The 25150-nt window shown below is 56.7% G+C and overlaps 1 protein-coding gene across 1 annotated transcript in view; it reads right to left on the bottom strand.

Moving 5' to 3' along the window:
- The window catches only part of TSPAN11 (tetraspanin 11), a 71269-nt gene that overhangs the window by 15544 nt on the left and 30575 nt on the right, over positions 1–25150 (bottom strand). The window contains exons 3-4 of the mRNA XM_045554572.1: positions 14539–14730; positions 816–890 (exon numbers count right to left, since the gene is read on the bottom strand). Of these exons, the coding sequence (XP_045410528.1) occupies positions 816–890; positions 14539–14730 (267 nt within the window). The remainder of the gene's footprint in view (positions 1–815; positions 891–14538; positions 14731–25150) is intronic.

The raw sequence follows: 25150 nt of genomic DNA, 5'->3' as shown, positions 1-25150 counted from the left end.
CTGCGGATGCGTGACAGCAGAGGTTTCTCAGCAGTGTCACGGGGCTGTCAGTGGAGACAGCGCAGAAGTGGTTCGTGGGGTGGATGCTACGAAGACGGGGGGCCTGACACGGCCGGAGGTGCTGTGGGCAGAGCTGAGATCCGCTCGGGGAGACGGCTCGGGGCAAGTGTCACAGCTGGAAACTGGTGGGAGGCCATGGTGAGGCCAGACGCAGGCTGCTTTGAAATGTCTGCTCGTTTTAATTTTGATTACGAGGTGACATCCCAAATATTTGCAGTCGTTACCCTGCGGCACCTTACAAGCACTGGCTTGAAACAACCAGCAGGGCTGTACTGTCTCTGTAAGATGAATGTCACCCTGACCATGACCCACGATCCCCGATTCAGAGGGCACCAGGGTGGGAGTGGACAGGACTGGGCAGGGCACTTCATCCTTGTTCGGTCCAGGCAGGCAAGGCCTGAGCCTGTCTTTATAGTCTAGCATCGAACCCCGGCCCAGCCCTTTCTTCTTGGCTTTCTTTGTCAGATGGATTCATCCCCTAGACCGTCCTTGGAAGGGGCCGGGGATGACCCAGCCTCCCACGGGAAGCTCCCGCCCCCGCTCCCCTGTGGAAGACATCAGCATCAGCGGACGTAGCAGGGAATTGCTGGAGCCGGGACAGGCAGCTGGGAGCCAGATGTGGGAGGCCGGCTGGGGCCTGGGAAACGGGACCACCCCTGTGCGTCTGCCTCAGCCTCCCCATCACAATGTGTCCCCCACCCCCGTGGCTTCTTCGGGCACCGACAGAGAATGCAGGGGAGGAAGCGTCCACTCACCCTCTGGTAATACACGTGGGCCAGGATTCCCGCCACCAGCTCAACCAGGAAGATGACAAGCAACAGGCAGAAATACTAGGAGCAAGGAGAGAGGAGGTCACCAGGGCGACCCAGACACTCCTACGGCAAACATTCCCCCAGAGCAGTAGGGGCGGCAGACACACCAGCTTCCTCCTCTTGCCAACAGCTCTGGACCCAGCCTCAGCGGCTGCAGGCACTGAGTTCCCCACTTACTCCTGCCCTCCTTGGTCTGTTGGCACCTCAGGAATCCATTCACCCACCCAATGCGTATCAAATACCTACTGTATGTCAGGTGCCAGGTGGCATAAGACAGCTATTGCCCCCAAAGTTATTGGGAGTGGTGGTGGTGGCAGGTGGGGGACAGAAGAGTAAGTGATTACAAGGTGTGTAATGAGTTCTACTATGGGAGAGACTCTAGAAACAATGGGAGGCTCCTGGTGGGGTGGCAGCCAGAGAAGGCTTCCTGGAGGTGGTGACACCTGAGGGGCATCTCTAAGGACAAGTAGGCATTTCCCAAGTGAAGGAGGAAGGAAGTACATTCCAGCCAGAGGGGGGGGGGCATATGCAAGACCTGGAGCCTGTGGGAAGCATGGGGCCTTTGTGTTTGGGGACAGGACAGAGGCCACGCGGCTGCAGCACAGGGGCCGGGCAGGGAGCAGCAGCCGTGGCTGTGGAAGGCATAGGCAGCAATGCAGGGAAGGTGATTCATGTGTCCTCCTCCTGCACTGCCTGGCCTCCACAGGGTAGGCCTATTCCTCCTGCCCCCGGCCGCGCTGCCACTGGCTGTGCACTGGGTGTGACGGCAGGAGGACAGGCCCTGCCTCCCTCCCCATTCCCACCTCAGTTTCCACAGTCACGGAGGCTCCCTGCGACCCTAGTGTGTTCTTGTAGGAGCCAAGGGTCAAAAACGAATGTTGGCCCACATGGCTGGGAGTGGGCAGGGAAAGGGGGATGAAGCTGGCTATAAGCAGCCAAAGAGCACCACGCAGGGACTAGAGAACAGGGGGAGGAAGAGAGGGGAGAGGGGAGCGGGGAGGGGAGTACTACTGGCCAAAGCTGACCCCACTCTAGGGGAGCTCAGCCCCACTCAGGAGCACGACTCCTGTCCTGGGGCTGACCCCTGGCACCCACAGGACGGCAGCAGCCTGGGCTCGCAGATTCTCGGGGAGGCCCAGCCTGTGGGTGAGACCTGAGGCTGCAGGGCTCACCCAGCATGTGGGCAGGAGGGAGACGCCGGGCTCCCAAGCACAGGCTGCGGCCCTGTCAGAGGCAATGCTGACCACAGCCCTGCGGGCCTTGCCTGCCGGCTGCGGCCCTGTCAGAGGCAATGCTGACCACAGCCCTGCGGGCCTTGCCTGCCGTCTCTGGACCACCCAGCAGGGAGCCTGGCTTGGGTGGGGCTGAAGAAACACAAGGGAGGGGACATTTCTTTTCATGGGGAAAGAGCTGTGGCCTAAGAGCAAGGCTGCCTTTCCAGTTCAGTGACTCGCCTCCCTCCCTCCAAACCCACAATTTCACTGTGCCCTGTCTGTCGTCCGGCAGCATCAGGGACACAGGGAGAGCCTCTAGTCCGCAATAACAGTTCCAGTGCTGCCCATCGTTCGTGGGCCTGGGGCAAAGAGTGCCGAGTGAGGTCCCTGCCCCTCCTTCCCTACCCTAGGCTCTACCTGCATGTCCCAGCTCTGTCCACCCCTCCCCCAGGGTCAGACACCCTTGGCAGGGGACGTGAGAGGGCGGGGTGTGATGCCGTGTGGGTGCAGGCTAGGGGTGCACGTCCCAGCGGTACCGCTAGCCTCAGGACGCCTGCGCAGACGCTGCATGGTGGTGTGGGCTGCCTGGACAGAGGACTCCAGGCTCCTGGGTGCCCAGAAGGTCTAGAAGTTGGGGGAGGGAGTGGCAGGTTCCACAGGGCAGGTTCTCTCGGCCCCAGGCAAGGGCCCCCTTTGCCTGGGTCTGCAGGTGGTGCAGAATGGTCCCAGGGTAAGGTGAGGCAGAAGGCTAACAGAAGGTCTATGGGTGGTCCCTCTCTGCTTGAGGAGCCTCTGGGAAATAGGGCCTGACAAGCTGCAGAAGGCTGGTGGAAACGTCAGTCAACTTGGGTCTGAGCCTGGACTCCACTTGCTGGTGGGTGCCTGGCATAAACTAGAACACTGTGGTCCGATGAGAAAAATGTGGCCCAGCAAGGCTTGCATGGGCTGAACTTCAGCCTTCACTGGTCCCCTTGTATGGGATGAAACCTTTAGGGCCATCCCCAGTGGCCCCGACTCTGGCCTGTGTCCTCGCCGGCAGGTGGGGAGGATGGTGTTGTCCCTGCCCTGCCCTCCTGCCGCGGTTGGGAGCACCCGCACTTCACAGTGCTGTGACCTGCCGCCTGCCCTCCCCGAGCTCCCGGTCGACAGCATGAGGGTGCGGTCACTCCAGGCCAGCGTGTCCCCTCCCGGGAGCCGCCCAGCCTACCAGACAGAGCGAGGCTGCACGGACCCCCACCTGGGAGGTGCTCCCTGCCACGCACTGCTGGGCCCCACGGCTCCTCTCTGAGGCGGGTGCCCTTCAGGCCGGCTCCAGGTTGCCCGCCACCCCCCCCCCCGTGACTGCCAGTTCCCTCCAGGGCCCTCCACAGTTGGGAGGAGATGACGGAGCACCCATAACAGAACAGGAGGACCCAGGCCGCTAGGGCGAGGACAGCCACCCCTGGCATCTCACCACCTTCCCTCCCTCTATCCCTGCCATGAGCTGCGAGTCAGGGCTGGAGGACAGTCCTGAAGAGGTGGCACTTCACGCTGCTCCCCTGGCGGTCACTGTCACGGCTGCTACAGAAGATGGGGTGGGAGCAGGGAGGGTGGGAAGGAAGAGAAACTGAGTCCACCCCTCCGTTTAACGGCAGACTTAATTAGTACACGCTGCCCCTCAAAGTCTTGTCCAGAGGCGTCAAACAGGCTACCCACTGCCTGGGCTGTCAGGAGCAGGGACGATGGCTTAGCACAGGCATCCGTGTGGGGACAGCCCTCCTGACGGAGGAGCTCCAGCGAGCAAAGACGCCCGGGAAGGGGCTGAGGCCAGGGGCCTGGTGGGCACAGGCGCTGGCAGCTTCCACAGTGGGAGGGCTGCAGGTGTGTGACTCACCTGGGCGGAGGAGGCCCTGAGTCACGGCCCCCAGTGTGACAGCCCCCAGAAAGCAGGCGAAGGGTCCCGCTCACTGAGACCCTCTGGCCCTGAGGCTCCGGGCAGCCCTGCCCTGGAGCTGGCTGGCTGGGGTTCCGGGGCAGTGGGCCAGGCTGCCCCTCCACCCTTCCCTCTGCCAGGCCCAACTCCCTCAGTCTGGCACAACCGTCTTGGGCACTTCCCAGGCATGAGCTGGCGTGCGAGTCTGCGACGAGCTCCCTCCACGCGGGCACGCCGTCCAGCTCCGGCCTTTGCCCTCGCCGCTCATGCCCGCAGTGCTGGTGCTGCTTGTCCTCCCATCCAGCTCCGCTCGCCACGGCTCCGCTGAGCCAGCCCGGGTCGGCAGTGACAGCCACCCCCCACCCCCGACACCTGAACGCCCACCTGCCGGTCTCTGGACACAGCACTCTGCTTTGCCCCTTCTCTCCTCAGCTGGAGTAGCTCCCCGGTGTCCCCCCACTGCCCGCCCCTGCTCCTCAGCGCAGCCTCCCCCTGAACCGCACGGCTGTGTCCCCTGCTCGGCATCCGCTGCTTTGTTCCAGGTGACCACCCTGCCCCCCAGGGTGACCACAAACTTCTGGGGAACAAGGACCACACCTTGGGTTCCTGCCGGCTCCTCCCCAGGGCCTGGCATGGCGTTTGGTGGACATCCCTGCCCAGGTCGCAGGAGTGCCCGTTCTCACCAAGCGCACCTGTGAGGCGGAAGGAACCGGCCGGGGCCGCCGGCCGCACGCTGGGGGCACTAGCTTGATCCTTTTCTGACCCGAGAGTGGCACAGAACTGACCTTAGTTAAATCGACACCAGTGGTTCTCAACCCGGCACAATTTTGTACCTAGGGGACATCTGGCAAGGCCTGGAGACCTTTTTTGTTGTCACAACTGTGGGAAGGAGAACTACTGGCACCTAAGGGTAGTGCCCAGGGATGCTGCTGAATGTCCCTCAGTGCTTAGGACAGTCCCCACAGCAAAGAGTGACCTGGCCTACAATGTCAATAGTGCCAAGGCTGAGTGCCATAAACACCTTCAGGTTCTCAGGCTGTCACTGGGAACTGATTTGCTTATATGCCCCTGTGGATTATGGGAGCCACAGAAAGAAGATCCAAGAAATGTCATCTACTCCCGAGGAGCCGAAACTGAACATGGGCAGAAGCAGGGCGGGGTCTACTCCACACCTGCCTGGGAGGGCAGCTCTGTGGCTGGCAGGTGCTCGCCCCGACTCAGGGAGGACCAGGGAACCCTATATACCCTGCTTCAGCCCATACCTTCTTGGGACCTGGAGGGGTAATTCCACAGGTTCAGGTTCATACTGGAGTTCTGAATGGCTCCTTGGGGACAGTCTGTTTTCTGAAGCAAATGTAGGTTTCTCCAGGTACCCTTAGTGTCTGGCTAGGCGGGTGCTGCCATAAAGTTTGTATAAGAGGTTGACTCTAGGAAGCATAAAGAAAGTTCTGGAGCTACCTTTTGCCCTCATTAAGTTTGGTTTGGTATGGTTCTTGAATTATTAAGCAAAAGTCAGTAAGAGATTTGGAGCCAGCCTGTGTGTAGTTTGGAGTGCTATTTCAACGTCAGTACTTGCTGGACGTAAGGATTCACTGGACATGCCAGGAAGAGCCCACCATTCTCAAGGGGGCCTGTGGCTTGGGAGGCAATATCACCTGGTGGGCGTGGCCTTGCTTCTCCAAACCCAGCGGAGAGGAGAGCGCAGGGCCTGCAGGACCTGTATTTCTACAGTGGGTGTACTAGAAAGGCAGCCCTTCCACAAAAACAAACAAACAAACCCCAAAAACCAAACAGAATAATTAACCCTTCCTTGGCAGAGTCAGGGCCTTATTCATCTGAGGAGCCCAGGAGTGCCAGGAGAGGGCCAAGCACAGCCTGGCACACAGTGGCTGCTCCATGACAGAAACGGCCACCATTTCCGAGCTCTCCCTTGGGCCACACGGGAGAGCCCCTCTTAAAGACACTTTGCTTGGGAAACGCTACGTAGCTTGTCTGAGGCCACACAGCAGGTACACGGCTGAGCAAGGAGGAAAACCCAGGAATTCCAGCTGCAGAACCCGTGCTCGGACACGCTGCGTGGTACTGTCCCCACTAAGTGGCAGACAGGTGGTTGGATGAGCTCACTGGGCCCACCTAGGGTGGATTCGGCGTGCTAGGGGCAGCACAGTGCAGGTGGACACAGTGTTGTCAGATGCTCCCAAAGGACTGGGTGTCAGGAGAGATGAAGAATGAGGGGTTGAAGATGGAGAGAAAAAGGGAAGCCCTCCCCAGGCACACTGTCCCTTGTTCAGTCCCCTGCCAGCTGCCCTTGGTGCCAGCAGGGCAGGCCAGCTGTGCTCCAGGGAGTCCTCCCCTGGGCAGCTGCCCTCCCTGCCAGCAGTGGTGCAAGAGCCTCTGCTGCCTGCCCCTCCCCTGCCTTCACCCCATGGCTTGTGCTGGGTTCATGGCCACGGGCCCCGGTGCTTGTCTCTGCCCCTCTGCCCTTTGCTCGGCCCAACCTACTGTCGTCTCAGAAGCACGAAATTGCCTGCACCAGCCGGGGAAACACCCCTGTGTGTGCACACAGAGCCTGTGCACAGCAACGCCGCCAGCCTCTGTGCTTTTGTTCTCGCTGTTCTCCCTCCCCAGTCCCTGCCCCAGCCCCATCTGTGTTGTTTATTGGCTGCTTGGCCACCAACGCTTGGCTCAGGCATGGCCTCCACAAAGCCCTCCCAGGGCCAGAAGTTTCCGAACTACAAGCTCATCGCCAGCATCCTTGTTTCCCAAAATCTCTCTGACTTCGGGGCCTCACTACTTGTCTTGTTCCTTGGGACACTTTGATCCCTGCTTGCCCCCCTGGCTCTGACCTGTACCTTGTTCTGTCTTCACAGTCCCTGTGCCTCTGACCTCCAGCCCAGCCTCTGGCTCCAGTCTGATTTTTGGGACTGGCCTGTGCTTGCAGACCCAGGGCTGCCTGGCCCTTCCAGAAGTGACCCCTATGGCTGGGTCTGATAGAAGTGGATACTGAGAATTCCAAAGAAAGCTCTTGTAGCGTCTGCCTCCAGAGCACTCCATCAGAACTATCCCATTTCAAAATATGCCAAACTAGACCCAAAACGTAGAAGGAATCAGTGTGTTAAGCATAGAATGGGACTGACACATTAATCTTCCCCCCTGCACCAAAGTGGTTTTTTCCCCCTCATTTTTTAATGGGATGGATTGCATTAGAAGCAAAGTTGGATTACTTTCTAAAACTGTAGATCCAAAATGAAGCTGAACAGCACAGCACTCTCTGAACCAAACCAGTACTCCCTATAATGGAGGCTCTGCAGGAAATATGCAGAAATATTTCTCACTGTGACATTAAGGTGATTAATTAGAATGTGAGTCTTCGGATGGCCTTACGCTGCATGGGGGCAAGCTGGGCCCCAGATGGAGTTTCTGGGGCGGATTCACTGGTGCGTAAGAGACAGGGCGGCTCAGTATCAGCTGGTACCATCTTTGAGGTAAGTAAGTTTCAAGCACTTTATAGAATTGGAATTTCAGAATTTCCCCACTGGACAGATCCTGCCACAAAGAAAGGAGGCTTGCCAAAGCGTCCTCTTCTGTCTCCCCCGCCATCCTGGGTGATTAGCGATAGAAAGGGCTGGAGAAACTTCCTGCCAAGCCACAGTCTGAGGCTGGGTGTCCAGACAGGTTGGGATGGGGGTGGTGGCAACAGTAAAAGAGGAAGATCAAGACACCACAGCCAAGGGTAAGTTGCAGGGAGAAGAGCCCAGGCTCCCAGCTGGCTGTGTGTGAGACTGTAGGGGCGGGCAGAGGGAGGGCCAGGGACCGGCCAAACAGGAAAAGATGAAGCCAGCTGTTTAAGCGGCAATGACCTCAGGGCGAATTATTTTCTGGCAATTAGCTATCAACTGGAGGCAGTCAGCTCAGAGGCGCAGCTGCCCAGCATGTTTGTGCAGAAGAGAGAAGACATGGATTTGGGAGCCTCAAGCCATTTGTTTAACAAGATGTCACTGCTGGAAGGATGAAGGTGACCTCTACCCCTCCTGGCCCCAGCCCAGGGCTCACAGGCTGGGCGGTCCAGCCCCAGCCATGCCGGATGCTGGGACGCAGCCATTCCACCTGGAACACAGTGAGGATGTGAGGATGTGCCGGCCAGTGTCTGATGCTAACATTCGGTTCTGGCCCCAGGGGCGGGGAGCAGAGAAGGGGACCAGGGCTGGGGTGACGAGAGCTGGCAGACCAAGTGAGGGCAAGCTGGAAGAGGCAGGGAGGACGCAAACTGGGTCACAGGGAGGCAGGATGTATTCTAAGGCACATCAAGAAAATGCAGCTGAGCCACCCAAAGTCCCAGCCAAAGTGCTGGGGTGCAAGAGGAACACACTGTCTGTGTAAGCGCACGCGTGTATGTATGTTGTGGGTGGGGGCGGGGTGTGGAGGTCATGGAAGGAGAACACAGTTCTGGAATTATAAGCCAAAGACAGTGCCCACTAGGTTTGAAGCTGGGACCACCGAGAGTTCAGTCTGAATGGGCTGCGTGAGAGCAGGACCCAGAGCGGGCAGCAGGGCCTGGCTGGCAGGCTGGGGGGATGCGGGCCAGATCCCCGCCATGAGGAGACACAGGCTAGGGAACTCAGAGGATGCTGCTGCCTGATGGATCCAGGCACGGGGACGTGACCAGCTGCCACTCCCTGGAAGGGCCTAGACTTTCCCATTGGCTGTCCCCTCACAGGCTGTGGGAGGGCTGGGGTGTGGCCCGTGGGCACCTGTGCACACAGGTGGAACAGAAGGGGCTGTGCAGGGGGCGAGGGCAGGACAAAGGACAGTCACAAGGACCCCAGGGTGGGACTGCTGATGGGGTCCCTAGCAGTGGTAATTAATTCTAGGACAAGAGTAGCTACGGGGGAAAGGAAAGGCCACCAAGAACAAGAGTGGGGAGACACCAGGCTCCAGGGAACAGGGCAGGCTCGAGGGGAGGAAAAGCCCTGGGGCTCAGAGAGGTCAGAGCCCCTGACCAAATCCAACACAAATTCAAACCACCTGCACCGTCCTTTACCGTTTGACACAGGTGTCTTGCACTCCTCACTAGACTCCAGCCAAGAACTGGGTCACAGTCCTTTTTTTCTCCTTCCCTTCTCACCCTGCCTTGTGCAGAGCAGGAAATGCTGAGAATGTGCTGGAAATGCTTGTTGAGGCTGACGAATTAGGGAGCCCCGTCAACGCAACACGGAGCATCAGCTGCAGAACCCTGGAGGGAAGGCGGTGATGGAAGCTGATTGGCTGTGAAGCGCCCAGTGTAGAAGATGCTGCCGGAGCTGGCGGTGGTCAGGTGTACCTGCTGCAGCCTGAGAAGGGTGGGTGTTGGCATAGACCCTGTGAGTCTCCGTGCTGCCTTCACAAGGCTGGCTCTTGGGGATATCCGTACCCTGCTTCCCAAAGAGCCTGGAAAGAGTTCTTCATGTCCATTCCCCTGCCTCTGCTGCACGAGCTACACTGGATAAGGAAAGGCTCATCTGGAGAGAGGTCGGGGTTCTCGAAGCCCTGGCAGTAGGATGCTCCCTCTGGAGCATGTGGCAGCTCACCCGTGGGTCAAAGGACCACCAAACAGATGGGGTGAGGCCCGCCCAGGGGCTGGGTGGCTGGTAGAGCTAAGAAACTTGTGCGTGAGAAATGAGCCAAGGGAGGACGCGGGGACCCAGGCTCCCTCCAAACTTCTACCATCACCAGCTTCTTTAGAGGATGTGGCCCGGCCAGGTTGTGGGGCCCTGGGAGTAACAGCCCTAAGAATAACTTGATTTATTTAGGTTCCTTCTCAAAGGAGCTTGGTCATGGGGATAGTGATGTGAATGTTAATTAGAGCCCCATCTTTATGATCTTTATATAATGCGGTGACTTGTTTCCTAAGACCTGAAAATACTTCCTCACTATCCTCACACCTCATCCCGTATAAAGGTGGCAATTCCAAGGTGGTGAGGAGAGGCCGGGTGACTGTCCTGAGGTCCCAGAGCAAATTGGGCAAGCTACACAAAAACCTGTTTTTGAGCCCAAGCCCAGATATTTTTGCCTTTGATTCCAGATCTTGTTGCCCTGGTTCACCAAGTCTTGGCATATTTGATGCAAGTGTTGCAATTCCGGGTCCCTTCAGTTTTGGAAATTGGTTTCTAGAACTTCTTACTTTTTAATCCACCCCCTAAATATAAAAGAGCCCCTGACAAAGACCCAGTTTAGTCTGAACCATCCATCATGATCTTCATTTGGCTTAAGATATAAAAGTTTTCAGAGCCCATCAAAACTCTAAAAATATTCCTCTCTTTTGATCTGGGTGGCATCTGTCCTGGTCATCGGCCCTAGGCTCAGATGGCCTGAATTATCTGTCCCTCTCTTAGCTAAAAAAGAAGAGCTGGTGTGAATAATTTAAGCCCCATTCCCTTTCCCCCTCTGCAGATTTCCGACGCCAAGCTGATCAGCATTTCAGCACCAGCAAAGATGTGCTATTCCTGTCCCTGGGAGCATTTCCTTCTTGGGAGGACGACTCTGAGGGGCTGCAGACGGGCGAGGAGGAAGGGTTCGGGCCAGGACAGTGTGCCCGTGTGTGAGCTGGCCGGCCCCTGTCTGGGCCCTTCCCCAGGAACTTCTGAGCTCAGTCCTCTCCTCCTCCTAGTGCGGGTTGAGGCAAGTCACTCGTCACTCGGAAGCCTGGTCTTTCATTGTTCCCCCCTCCTCCCTGGGGACCACTTTGTCTCGCGCTGGGCTCGGGGCTCCTCCTCTGGAGCTTCCTTCAGCCTTCAGCTGACTCAAGATCTCAAAGGGAAGTTAGACATGGAGGGGAAAAGTGAAATGAAACCAGGAAGAAACCTCTAGGAGCCACAGTTCCCCTTGCACTGCCTTAATCACACCTCGTGACTCTAGATGGGAGCCTGGGTTTTAAAATTCCTGCCTGTGTTGGCCCAAGGAAGGTCTTGCAGCCACTGGCTTGGTTTAAACAATCAAGTGATCAAGTGCTCAGTAATTCAGGGGCTGGTGTGAATTACTCAGGTTCCTCTGTTTCACCCCAAGTTCTGTCCTTGGGCCAGTTTTTCACTGGTTCTTTCAGGGGGGTGGGCAGGGAAAGCAAAGAAAGAAGATTCTAGGCTGCTGGGTTTGCTGTTTGCTAGCCTCCTGGCAGAGATGTCTGTCCCTGCAGTCCTGTACTGGTGGCCGAGTGTGTGTGTGTGCACGTGTGTGTGCATGCATGTGTGTGTGCATGCACGTGTGTGTGCATGCAGTGCATGTACATGTGTGTGCACTGTGTGTGTGCATGTGTGTGCATGTATGTGTGTGCAGTGTGTGTGCATGCATGCACACTTTTTTCTGACCTCAGTTTTAAGCTGTTGCCTCCCTGATGTGTCTGTTTAGTGACACTGCGCCAGAGAGATCACCAGCTCTGTGTGGACTGGAAGTGAGCGCAGGCAGGTCTCTACAGGAGGGGGTGAAGTGGGGCTGAGAAGAAGGACGGGATCTCGCACCTGCCCGTCCAGCAGCCACTGTGCCCCAGCCCTGCCTCAAGCCCCTGAGGGATGACAAGGCTCTCTCCCTTTGTGGACCCCCTGAAGCTCAGAGGGATGGGGCAAGAGGTGCCCACCAAGCCTTGGGCATGCCCAGGTCTCTACGTCTCTCCTGCACAGTCCTGGGCACGGGGTTTGGTCCCCTCTGGGAAGTGTCAGCCAGGTTGTGATTGGGGAGGCTGGAGACATCCGTTCTCCATGGATCAGCCTGGGTGGCTGGACAGATCTTGCGAATGGGTCATGTCAGGTGGAGCGTGGGGGGAGGCTGTGACCTGTGGCTTGGAGAGCAGAGTGCCTGCGGGTGCTAAACCTTAGGCTTTCCCTCTGGCCTTTGGGACTGCCAAGGGGAGAGCGCTCTCCAAGGAAGCCAATAATTCTGAATCTCCCCACTAATGCCTGGGTGACCCACACCCAGTGAGTGTCCTTCAGCCCGGAACCTGTGGATGGAGCACTGGACTCCATGGCCCTCAAGTTCCCTTCAAAACTGAATGGCTCTGCCCCATGCACGCTGTTCTTTCCTTACTACAACGGGAGCGAGGAGGCACTCGGGCGCCTGAGGCTTCTAGGGTCCCACCACAACACCCCTGGTCTCCTGCCCTAGGCCCTGCAGGAAGCCCTCTCTTGCATCCAGCGAGATCTCCAAGTGCCACTGCTCTCTGCTGAGCTCCCCAGAGATGGAGAGCGGGGTGTGCCCTGCACCCGTCCTGCCCGCTGGGCTTCCTGTCCTTCTGCCTCCCGCCAGGCCTGGCCTCCCCGGGGGAGCAGACTCCCAGAGGTGATTCCAACAGACTGGAGCTCACAGTCCAGCTCCTCACTGCTCCTCATCTCTGAGCCTGGCTTCCTGACCGATTGACACTCTTTGGAGGCAGTGGAGTGTGGTGGGTCAGAGCATGGGCTTGGGAGCCAGACTGAGTGACACTCACTATGGGGTGGACATTTGAAGACTGCATATTGTTCTGCTGCCTCAGCGTCCTCACCAACGGGCTGTGAGCACCCTGCCTGGGTGACCAGGTGCACCAGTGTGATAGGGCCGGCCTTGCCACAAGTTTCCCTTGCTCCCCTCCCTGCGCAGTGGCTGTCTAGGACCTGTGGGTACAGGAGACTGTTTCCCTGGGCCTCTCCTGTGCCGTTGTGGCTGCGCCTGACTGATCATCACCTAAAAGAACACAACAGCAGTGTGACTCAGGACAAACCACTTCCCCTCTTCCTGCCCTCAGTCTCCTCCCCTGTCGAATGCATTGGTAAGAGTAAGCAGCTTGCTGGGGCAGGGTGAGCACTGAGTGAGTTACACGTGTGAGTGTTGAGAATGGTGCTTGGCACACAGATTAGGTTGCTGGGACTTTGCAGGGTTGCTGCAGTAAGGATAGAAGTGGTGGCTCTCAGTAGACGCTGGGCATTTGATTTCTAACTGGACCCTAGGCTGTGCCCCGAGGCTCTCTGGGACCTCAGCTGACCGACTGCACCGCCCTTTCGGGAATCCAATGCCAGGCCTCATGGGAGAGGGCTGGGTGGGGGTGTGGTTGGCTCCAGGTACACCTGTCCCTGCTGCTGGGAAAGAGCTCAAAGCCCATGCTCTGGTGGCCAGTCCCCTGGGGGCCCGCATCCCACCGGCACATCAGCATGCACCCTGCCAGCACCCTGGCTCCAGGCTGTCCCCTGGAGCAGCATTAAGAAATTCTTCAAAAGGGGAGAGTCCTGCTGAGCATGTACACAGCGGCTCTGTATCCAGGCCTAGAAACTAGGTCGCTGCGGGCGAGGCGGCAGGGGATGGTGCCCGCGCTCTGGCAGCACACCTCCTTGGCCTCCTGTTCCCTTGCTGGCCATGCTAGGGCAGAGGCCTCAGAGGCTATGGTGGATCTGGGGGCAGGGGAGGAGAGCACAGGGCCCTGTGAGGCTTCCTCCCGCTGCCTGACTCCTTTCAGGCTTGGCCTGACACTGGGTTGGTTCAGCCCGTCAATGCTTCCTTGCTAGCCCTGACGTGTCCCAGCTGCCTGGTCTGGAGCGGGACTCCAGGCCTCTGGCCTCCTTTCCCAACACTCTGAGGATCTGTGGCTCTTCCTCCTGGTTTCCTAGGCGGGAGCCTGTCAAAGAGCCCATGGTGCCTACAACACCAGCCGTGAAATACCCTCCAAGACAACCAGATCAGTCAGGTGGATCAGGCTTCTAGATCTAACCACCAGGAGAGTATGTTAAACACAGGGTGTAATCAGAAATCCAGACTGGGAGAAACTCTATAGGACAAATGACCTGGGTCCTTCAACAAATAAATAGCCAGAGGAAAAAAGAGAGAGAAAGAGAGAGAGAGAGAGAGAGAAAGAGAGAGATTGGTGGTGGAACTTAGAGACTAAAAGAGACTTAGGAGACAAATCAACCAATTTTAACACATGGACTTAATTTAGATTCTGACTCAAAAAAACTTAAAAAAAAAAAGAACAGTTTATGGGTTAATTGGGGAGATCTGAAACTGCCCGGTTATTTCATTATATTAAGGAACAACTGTTACTTGTTTGTAAGTGTGATAATGGTAAAGTTATTAAATGTTTTCTAAAAGATGATCCTTCAGTTTTACAGGTATACACTGAAATATTTACAGATGACACACACGATGTCTGGGATTGCTTCAAAATCACCCTGGGGCTGTGGAGGGGGCAGGGTGTAGGTGAAAGTGAACCCAGATGGGCTATGGGAGGGCAGCTGTTGAACCCCGAGTGATGGGAACCGGGAGCTTCATTATAATGGTTTTTTTCTGTATATTGTTGAAAATTACCACAATAAAATCTAGAAGGAGGAGGAGGAAGAGGAGGGAAGAGGGAGCCTCCTGGCTTAGGTCCTAAGAACCTGGAGACCTTGGCAAACACCAGATGCAAGAGCAACCCCCTCCCCCGCCCCCGGCTTTCCCACAGCCTCAGCCCCTCCCGTCCCAGGGCTGGGGCCCCTCTCACTCGCTGAGACACCCGACTAAGGGCCGAGTGGTGGCACAGGGCTCCGCGGGGGGCGGGGTGGCCACTTACCGTGGAGAGGCAGCCCCTCTGCTCCCGGAGGATGGCGCCGAAGCCCAGGAAGCCGGTCACCATGACCAGCGCGCCCGCGAAGATGAGAATGTAGGCAGAGGCGGCGAAGGTGCTGGAGGCCAGGACGCTGAGGTAGCCGCTCTTCTCCACCAGGGTCCAGACGCCCACGGCCAGGACGGCCGCGCCGCCCACCTGCGGGAGGGCTGGCTTAGAGCGGGCCGCGGCTCCGCAGCTCGGGTTTACTGCGAGCCCGTGGGTCGCCAGGCACAAGCACCGCTGCCTCGTTCTGTCCTGCAAAGGGCCTGCGGGAAGAGTTCGGCCACCCAGTTTTATAGACGGGGAAACCGAGGCTTAGAGAGGTAGCAGACTTGCCCAGGTCACACACGTGAGCGAGCCGCAGAGCCAGACGTTGAATCCAGGTCCGTGCTGCCCACTGCGGTGTTGCTGCAGTTGTGGGGAGGACCGTGGCATCCCCCCAACCCTGCTGCCCCGGGCTCCCCTCCCCTCAGAGTGCTCCTTCGCTCTGTCCCCATTGCCCTGGTGGGGGCCCTTCTGAGTCCTTAGACCTGCCCACTGGGGAAGCACAGCTGGGCCCCTCGTGTCTGCTCTGTGGAGGGAGGAACTGAGGCCCACGGAGGACAGATGTATTGCCCGGGGCCCTGCCTGTAGTTAGGGCCAGGCCGGGGAGGACTCGGAGCCCGGCACGGCCACTCCTCCCGCACGCTGCCTCCCAGCTAGAAGGACAAGCTGAGCCACTCTGGCACCACGGGACGCCAGTGAAGAGACTTCTTTGCTAACTGTCGGATTCCCTTTCAGTCCTGAGGAGGGATCAGGGACAGGACGCTGCTGATCGGCAGGTCTGGGGGTTGCATCCTTGGAAACCACAGCACCTGGGAAACGTGGCTGGGGTGGCTCAGCTTGCTTGGTTCTTTCTGTGATGAGGCTGAAGAAGCCTTTTTGTGACTGTTATTCTCAGCAGGGCATGATGTGTGTGTGTGTGTGTGTGTGTGTGTACATGTACACACACGTGAGTGTCCTCAAGGTGCCAGATGGGAATATTAGGGGTGTTTGCCCAAGATTTGGGGACAGGACCCTTGGCACCTCTGACCCTCTCTGCCATCTCCTCCTGGGAAGGTGACTTCCGTCTGCCTTCTAGTCTCCCGGCCCCCGTTTAAGGATGGGTCCGTTTCCTCTGATGGGTGGTGGATGCTTCCTCAAGGGGTCCTGGGTGTGGCCAAAGCTAGAGAAGCCCCCTGGGCTCTGTCCATGCCCTCTGATGCTTGTCCCTGTGAGGTGTTCTCCACCTGCCCCTGGTGACTGTCTGTATAATCCACCTGTCATTTCCCATTCTTTGGTCTAGACAGTCACAGACCCCAGCTCAGCAAAATGGAAGGGGCCCGCAGCGATGAACAGGTACCCGCATTACTCAACTTCCATGTATATTACCATTTTCTCGTCTGCACTCTCAGCAGCTCTGTGGGGATGGGACAGGGTGGGAGGGCACGTATTACCCCTGGTTTGCAGACGAGGAAATCAAGGCTTGGAGAGATGAAGAATGTGCCCGAGATGACACCACTGGAGTGTTTCAGAATTGAGACTGCAGGACTCTGTCCTCAGATCCCACAGAGTGGGCTGGGCCTGGTCCTCCACTTACTCCTGTGTTTCTAACAGATATGATTTCTTCAAAGTGTCATTTTATCTCCACTAGCACCTCCGCCAGGTGAGAGCACCACAAGGAAGGACTCCACCCAGGCTGCAGCTGCACCACTCCCAACAGAACGGGGGAGGCTAACATGCCATGTTTCTTCAATTCCATGATGCACATTTTTTCCCTCACATTTTAACGTCTCTAAAATTGGGATGCATCTTATGAGTGATGGAACTTGCAATTACAATTGGCAGCACTTTTTCTTAGTAGCATGAAAAACAATGTTGTATCTTACAACTGATGCTATTTTAAAGTCAGTGAAATCCTGGACTACAACAAGTGTTTATATTCTCCGTGGTGTGGGTACGTGTGTGGCCCACACAACCTTCGTGCCCAGTGAGACACTTCCTAGTCTGGGTCGGTGAAATTGTGTCAGGTGAGGGTTTCCAGGGAAATATCTTGCACAGAATTCTCTTTGCCCCCTACAGCATGCCTGAGGCTTGGGTGAGGGTCCCAACCAGCTGTGTGACCTAAAGATAGTCCCTTAGCTTCTCTGGACCTCTTTCTTCATCTCTCAGATAGGAGAGTTGCAACCTGTAACCACTAAGAACCCCTTTGATCACTTTTCCCCATGGATCTTAAGTTTTGAGGGCTTTTGCCTACCAAACATAGCGTATTAATTAATGATTTACTTCTCATTTATTAATCAAAGACATATAATAGTGCCAGGAAGAGATTCTGAACAGCATGAGATAGTCAGCGTGACCACACTGAGTTGATCTAACTCCAGCAAAAAGCCAAGAAACTTGGCTTTTAATAAGTATAGTCTCTTTACAGAAATATACGCATTATCCATTATCCATTAGGCTTATTAACCCTGTCACCCCGCACCAGAGCAGAGGCTGGTCATCTGGATCTGGGATCACCAAAAGGAATCTGTTTGGACTGACCTGGGGACAATTAATCTGATGGAGGACATGGAACCCACTGAGAATCTGATGAAAGGCTTTGTCTCCCTGTCCAGAGAGACAGTCATCCCCATAAAACAACGTACTCAGGTCAGCAGCTGAAGTCTATTTTTGTACCACGTAATGAGCCCTGGCCTAGATGATTCTAAGGCCTCTTCTACCTCTTTGTCCCTCTAAGGTCTGGCAGTACAATCGCCCGGGGAGCTGTGAAAAACCCAGGCCACACGCCAGCCTATGAGAGTCTCTGGGAGGGGGACCCAGGCGTGAGTATTTATAGAGTCCCAGGTGGTCCAGTTGAGAACGACCGCCTAGCGTTCCTGATCGAGAGGGGGTCCAGGCGTCCCACCCCTCTCCCCCCAGTAGGCGGCGCTGTGCTGGGCTCCACGGAGCCCTGGGGGCTCCCCGACAGGTCAGTCCCAGGAGGCGCCTCTGGAGGCTGCGGGCCCCGCCCTGGGAGGAGCTGCCTGGGGCGCCGGGGAGATTCGTTCAGGGCCTGAACTGCACCCTGTCCCCGCGTCTGTGTCAGCGTGTTTTCTGTGGTAGAAGCTTTAGGGTAGAAGGTGGGGTAATGAGGAGAATTTTCAATGTAAAGGGGCAAAAATCAAATTATGCAAGAGAGGGAAAAAAATGGCTCCCAGGGAAGGGGCCGGAGAGGAGCAGCGCTGATCCCGGTGACCGGGCCGGAGCCTGGCCGTGCCTGCGGGAGGGGCTGGACCCTGGCAAGCAGGCTGAGCCCGTCCCGCCACCGCGCCCCCGCCACCGCGCCCCCGCCACCGCGCAGGGGCTGGGAGGGGTCCGGAGGGACGCACCGCCCTGATTAAAGTCTGGAAAACAACAAACCCAGGCTCTTTCTGATGGCCGGAAGAAATTGGGGGATGAGTCCAAATCAACGGAGACTCCGCCCGCCTCCTTCGGAGTAGCCTTCGGGAATAATAGGGTTTCAAGTCCCGGGGGCCTCCCGCTTGGGAGGCCGTCAGCTCCTTAGAAAACCACGTTTCCTCTGGACAGGAAAAGTGAAACTGCTCACTGTTGGATGTGTCGCCAGAGGGTGTCACAGGAGGCAGATGTCAGTAGGCCTGGGTTCTGGTCTGGGCTGTGCCCCTACTAACCATGCGACGGTGGGACGGACACATGGCCTCTCTGAGCCTCAGTTTCTTCATCTGTGAATTGGCGGCACTGAATGGGAATATTTCTGAGGACCCTTCCACATGGTTGCATGTCCCTGTTGTGCGAGAGAGACAAACTTCTGCCAATACACTTCCGGCAGGATGCTTCTGGACCACGCTCAGGGCTTTCGCTCAAGCTACCTGGAAACTGCCTAAGTCAGCAGAGAGCAGAAGAGGCCCGCAGAGGAGGGCTGATGGGCAGGGAGAGATCTCACCCCAGCGAGCTGTTTCAACAGCCATTTGCATAGAGTTGATTCGACAGTATTTGGCTCTTTATAGAAACTGGGTTGGTTTTCTGTGGAGTATTAACTACATTTTTCAAAGCCACAGCCTGTGGCCGATTAGCCAGAAAACCCTGCAAGGGTGAAGCTAGGCAACGAGGACACGAGCAGGCTGAGAGGCACAGCGGGTCACCCATGCCGGGTGATCTGAGGACCTTCCCGTTTATGGAGAGGACACATTGCCAAGGGCCATCAGCAGGAAGGAGTGGCCTGAGCAGGTGCACATGCCTGGGGCCAGAGAAGTAAGGCAGCGGACCTGAAGGAAAGCAGGCAGAGGGTGCAAAAGTAACTGCAGGATTTTTCTTTGTCTTGCAACCGTAGGGTTTCTGTGCTGGGAGCCAGGACCATGGGATTCCTGACAAAGAAGGGTCCCCTGGGCGGGAGAGTTCTCTGCCTTCAGTGCTGGGGAGCCCACAGCACGGGGAGGTGGGAAATGCACAGGGTGACAGTGCAGTTTGTTTGTTTGCTGGCCACCTACTATATGGCAAGCACCACGCTGCACCAGAAAGGTTTCTGGGTTTGACATCTATGCTCCTCCCACTCCAGTGAGGGGTCACTGCTGACCTTCAATGACGGTCATGTGCCGGTTCCCCTCTGCTCTCAAACCTGTCCCCCTCTTCCCACCGCACTGCCCAGCCTTGGCTGCGCTGGCCCCTGGCTCCTGCTCCACAGGCCAGCATGCTGTGCCTCCCGTGCCCACCCACCCAGAACCCCCTGCTGAGGAACACCCCCAGCACCCAGAGCACCAAGCCCAAGCTCTCCCACATGGCCTTGAGGCCCTTACGCACCTGGTCTTAGCCTGATATTTCCCTTTGGCCTCCACTAGTTTCCTTCCTCCACACCTGGGCTTTAATGACCACGAACTGAGTAGTTGCTTTGCTTGAAAACACTGCAGGCGCCCAAGAACTGTGGCAGTATCAGTGGTGTGGAGAGCGTGACCTCTGGGGCAGGGTATTGGTGTTCAAGTCCAAGCTCCTTTCTTTATTGGCTGTGTGAGTTTGGACAAGTTACATGGCCTCTCTGGGCCTCAGGCTCTCTCATCCCTCCTCACCTTTCTCATCTTGTTCTCTTTGGCCTCCTCTTCCACTGAGCTCCTACACAGCCTTTATGCCCACTTCTAGTGTGGCACCTGCTCTGCCTGTCCCGGGCAGGTGCGCTCCTGCCTCTCCTGCACTACCGCGGTGCTCTGTCACCTTGCGGCAGCCCTCAGCGTGGGGTGGGACACACACCTCACTCACCTCGGAGCCCCGGGGCCAGCACACGGCCGGCACCAGGGAGCCACCAAGTGAGCAGGGACTTGTGGATGGGGCTTTGGCGAGGGCTGTGGAAATAACAGCACCTGCTCCCTCACCTCCCTGTCTGCCAAGCTTCCAGGCAACAGCTATTCCAGTATTTCTCTTGCCTGCTTCATGGCCGTGGTTATCTTTAGAGGGGCAGCCTGAAGACTCAGCAGTCCCGGAGGGGAATGGACTTTTCACCAAGTCATTAGGAAAAAGCGCCTGAAGAGGCCTGAAGTAGCACCCAGGGGATCTGGGTGCCAGACGAATGCTTCGCTGTTCTCGCTCTCCCTCTGCACTGACACCGCTGCCAGCCTGCCGTGGTGACACCAGGCTCTCAGGAAACAGTGGGGCCTCATGTCACTTGTGGGGCACTGGGCGGAAAGACCCTGATTTAGTAAACACAGGTCATTTCCATTACGAAGGAGAAGTGAATGGGCCCAATTTGGGAAGCAAGCGGCCTGCGGCTGAGGGGAGGATTGGGAGACAGGGTCTGAGCAAGGTGCGGTTGCTTTGGGCGAATGGCTCCCAAGTCGGAAGAGTCAGAGGAACCCCGGGCTGCAGCCCCGACAGAGCATTACTGAGCCCTCCACTCCCAGCAGGGGCTGAGGGCACGCCAGTGCCTCGCCTGAGCCCCCACCGAGCTCTCCAGGAAGGCGCAAGCCAGCCTGCATCGGGCGCTGCTACCCAACACCGAGGCGTTCTCTGAGCATCCGCCCCGGGGTCCTCCCCTTGGTTTAATTGGGTCTTCAAGGACAGGCTTGTCATGCTAAGGCCATTTCTCACTTTATGAGGCCTTCTCTTCTTGGCTCTCTGGTTTTAAAGAGCTCTTGATAAAATAAATTAGAGCACCACTTCCCCCTTTCTCGTCCCTAACCCACTATCTGCCCTCACAAGAGCAAAATCTCAGGGACTTCCCGAGGGCTGGAGCTGGGAGGGAACGTACGATCACCTGTTCATCTTTCAAACCCAGCTCAGAATCCAGAGGAAACCTTCCTCGGAGCCGTCCCCGCCCCCTCCTCCCCCCGCCCCAGCAAATCCTTCTGTCCTCTGCACCAGCTCCAAGGCTTGTACGTGTTTCTGTAATTGCTTCATCACAGTTCGTTTTATTTGCTACCTTGTACGTCTCCTCTTTTAGCCTCTTGATTCAACCTCATTCATCTTAGTGTCCCCAGCAGGGTGGCGAGGGAGGGAGGGAAAGACTGAGTTCAACTCCTTTACAGTCTGGCTGGAGAAACTAAGGCCTAGAGAGGAATGGCTTTTCCAAGGTCACACAACTAGCCAGGGCAGAGCGAAGACCGGAACTCAAGAATTTCATGGCTCCGTTTAGTGTCCACCTGACCCGCACAGAGCTGCTCTGCCCAGGAAGCAAGTCACCGGGCGTCTGGGCTGCAGCGGGCAGCTCCGGGCTGTTGCCCCAGGCTTCCTCTTGCCTTCTCTCCCCGCCATTGCCCTCTGCAGATGAAGTGTGCATCCCCTTCAAGTGTGACCCTGTCCCCTAGCGCATCCTGACAGCACAGAGAGGCAGAGGTGCCCCGAAGGCCAGGGGTGTTCTAGACCATTCAGCATCACAAGAAAGGGTGCAGCAACAATATCAACCACCACACCCCTCGCCAGCTCTCTCTGGGAGGCGAGCCCGGGAGAGGCAGAGGCGCGTTCGGCAGGTGGGTGATGTATGAAGCCCAGGGCTTTCTGGCCTTGGCAGGGAGGTCAGCAGAAGGCTCTTCCCTCCCAGGGCCTGCCGGGATCCTGAAGTGAGGCTCTCAAGCCCCCTCACTCCTCTGCCTGTGCTGAGACTCCATCTCCTCTGCCACCTGTCTGGGTCCCAGGTCTCCCTTAAGGCATCCTGGGGATTCCCTGGAGGCTGAGCTGTCCTGGCCCCGGGGTGGGACAGAGCTTCCCCGCTGAGGCGGCCTCTTCAGCCAAGGCAGCCGCTGCTTCCTCAGATCTTCCCATTGCCTGGCAGAGCTCCTGGGAGGCTGGAAAAGTTTTGATTATTAACACAGCCAAGCAGCTAATTAAAATAATAAATTAGAGAACAACACCGCAGGGGTGATGGGAGCTGCAGGGAGCCGTGCAGAAAAGGGAGGGGAAAGACAAGCACTTTCCTGGTGGCCACATGAGAAAGCCCGGACCTCCCTGATCTCGCTTCCTTTGCAGGGCGGGGAAAGGTGTGAAAGTGGGTGTGAAAGTGGGAGGGTGCCGGTGTTTTTGGTTCCCAACCCAGGGCTACATCCAAGGAAGCCTTCCTTGCTCAGCAGCAGCATGCGATCAACACTGGGTTAACTGAATGCAAGGTGGGGGCCGTGGGGGTCAGGGACGGACGAGGAATGACTGCTGCTTGAATCCTGCCACATTAGGGTGGAGGTGGGCACTGCTTTGGGTTTTGCAAACTTTAGAATGTGACCCATTAGGGTTGTGAAATACATTTAGTGGGTTGTAACCTGCACTAAAAAAAAAAAAAAATTAAAATATAATTCCAGAGCTATGGACAGAGAAAGCTGTTACAAGAGACTAGAGAGACACCCATTAGTCTAATCATAATATTAATAGTTACACATAATAGCTAAGCGCTAAGCTTGTGCCATCAACTGTGCTAAATGTTTTTCTAAATACTAATCTCTAATTCATACAGGTTTTGGCATTCTCATTTAGCATATGAAAAACACAAGGCTCAGTGAGATTAAGTGATTTGCCTACTGTCTTAGCTCAGGCAGCCATAACAAAATACCACAGACTGGGAGGCTTAAACACCAGAAATTTATTTATCACAGTCCTGGAGACTGGGAAGTCCAAGATCAAGGTGATTCAGTTTCTGGCTGGGGCTCTCTTCCTGGCTTGATGACGGCTGCCTTCTTGCTGTGTCCTCACACTGCCTTTCCTCGGCATTAGTGTGTGGAGGAAAAGGGAACTCTCCTCCTCTTCCTCTTCTTATAAGGCTCCCAATCCTATCAGAACAGAACCCAACCCTTACGACCTCACCTACCTCCCTAAAGCTCTGTCTCCAAATACAGTCACCTTGAGGGTTAGGGCTTCAACACAAGAATTCTGGGGGACACAATTCCATCTGTACAGCTAATGTCCCATAGCTGGAGTCTGAACACAAGCCCCAGATTGAGCCTGAGTCTCCCACCATTGCTCTGCTGCCTTGCTGACCCATGTGTGTCCCAAAGACACCATGGAAGAGTGCAAGATTCAGGGCTGGGGCAACAGAGCATGGTGGGCAAGCATAGGATGGGGGCCAGAGAGGGCTGGGCTCCAGCTCCGGGACTGTGGGCTATAAAGCAGGGCTCTCGTGCCGTGCTTTGCTGCCTGGGGTGCTGGAGGATTCACAGGGACAAGCACAGAGGAAGCCCACAATGGTAAGTTCCAGGAAAGCTGGGAACTTTGTTCCCTGATGTAGCCCGAATGCCTAGGCCCATGCTGGACACCTGACAGGTGCTTAATCAAAATGGTGGGATGAATTTTTAAATTGCTGTTATTATCACTGATCTGGTATTAGAATGCCTGGGTGCCAGTGTTAGCTTTATCACCACTATATGACCGTGGGCGAGATTCTGAACTTGGGGGCCCTGCTCACTGTCTGTAAGTGAGGATAGTAATGATACGGACCATCAGCGTTGGCCTGAGGATGGCGTGGGATCACCACGCAAGGGCTCGGGTAGAAAGGGCCTTGCAGGTGCTGGGCATCACATCCGCACAAGGCAGACCTGGCTTCCCCTCCTCTCAGTGCTGGGTTTGGATAAAGAGTGTGACAAGGTGAGGAGCTCTGTTCCGAGGGAAAGGAAGCTTGTGTTGTCGCCGCCCTCATACCAGCTCGGGGAGTTTGCCTCTGCTCTGCAGGCCTGCGTCTGCGCTGGGCAGTGCTGGTGGTGAATAGCGGGACAGTGAACGGCAGACTGGTGGGCGTCACTCTGCATCACAATTCTCCGAGGTAGGCGGCAGAGGCAGGAACTGTGGCCTGGGTCGGGGAGCACCCCCCGGTGTAGACACAGGCATTGCTGTGTGTCTGATGCCTCGAGAGGCTCAGGTGGGAGGACAGCAGTTGGACTTTGGGGTGTGTCTATGTGGGAGGAAAACTTCTCTTGGTGGGGTGGATCCTCACTGGCCAACGCCCCCTCCCTGGGGAGTTCTGGTAAATTCCCAGGGCTTTGGGGCTCTGCCTTAGGAGGGGACGGGTTGGCAGTCTGCTCCATGTCTACTGAGAAGACTGCAGGCAGGTCCGGGGGACTGGATGCCAGGACAGGAGGCTGAACATCCCTCACTAGGGCCGAGTGGGTCTCTGGGAAGCTGGTCTGCAGCCAGCCAGGCCCCCGGGCAGGGGTATTTTTAACTGGCAGCCGGGAGATCTGCATGGGACGCTCCCCCTTGCTGGTAGCTGCTCTGGCAACACACTCACTGCCCATCTGCCCAAGCTGCCACCCACGCACCTTCTTACCACACCCAAAGGACGCAAACACTGAAAAGACAGAATCCGAGTCTGCTCTGGCTTGGAGGGACCATGTCTGCTGCCCACCCCCACTGATGGGACCTCGGCACAGGCAGGATGTGCAGGGTCCAGGCAGCCGTCCACAAATATTTTGGGCTGAACACCTCATGACAGTCCTAGGGACTAAGGAGCCAACAACCCTCTGCCCTCACCAGCTACTGCCCAGCCCTCTTCTCCTCATGCCCAGCTGGTGTTGTCTACACTGAATCCACTTTCTCATCCCTATACTCTCTGCTCTCCTGAAAGTGCTCTCCCCACAGCCACCAATCTTTGCTGCTAAGCCCAGTGGCCTTTTCCAGGCCTTAGAAGACTTGATGTTCCCTCACCCTTCAACCCTCCCTGATCCCCGGCTTCTCCTGATTTTAGCACTTGAGGTTTCACACCCTGGGAACCCCCTCAGTTCAGGGCAAAGTGGGACCCCGGGTCACCCTAGACTCCCCCCTGACCCATGCATCTCCTCTCTTCTCCGTCTTCCTGCTCTCCCGGGGGCTCTCACCTAGTTCTCTGGCTGCCATCTGGGTGGGGATGAGGCCAAGTCTGGGGTGCTAGCTTCGCTCTCTCCCGAGATCCAGACCCAAGAGCTAACTGCCCACCGAGCATCTCTGGTCAGAGGTCTCCTGGCACCTCCAACTCGCCATACCTACATCTGACCTCACCATCTGATCCCAACTCAAACTTCTCTTTCTGGTCTCTTGTTAGCATAATGAGATCCACCATCCACCCAGGAGCTGCAAATCCCAGACCCCTCTTCCTTCTCAACCGTCTAGTTAATGATCTGACCTC

Source organism: Lemur catta, chromosome 6 (assembly GCF_020740605.2).
Source record: "Lemur catta isolate mLemCat1 chromosome 6, mLemCat1.pri, whole genome shotgun sequence".
Lineage (NCBI taxonomy): Eukaryota > Metazoa > Chordata > Mammalia > Primates > Lemuridae > Lemur > Lemur catta.
The sequence above is the reverse complement of the archived record's forward strand: the minus strand, read 5'-3'. Positions and strand labels throughout refer to the sequence as shown.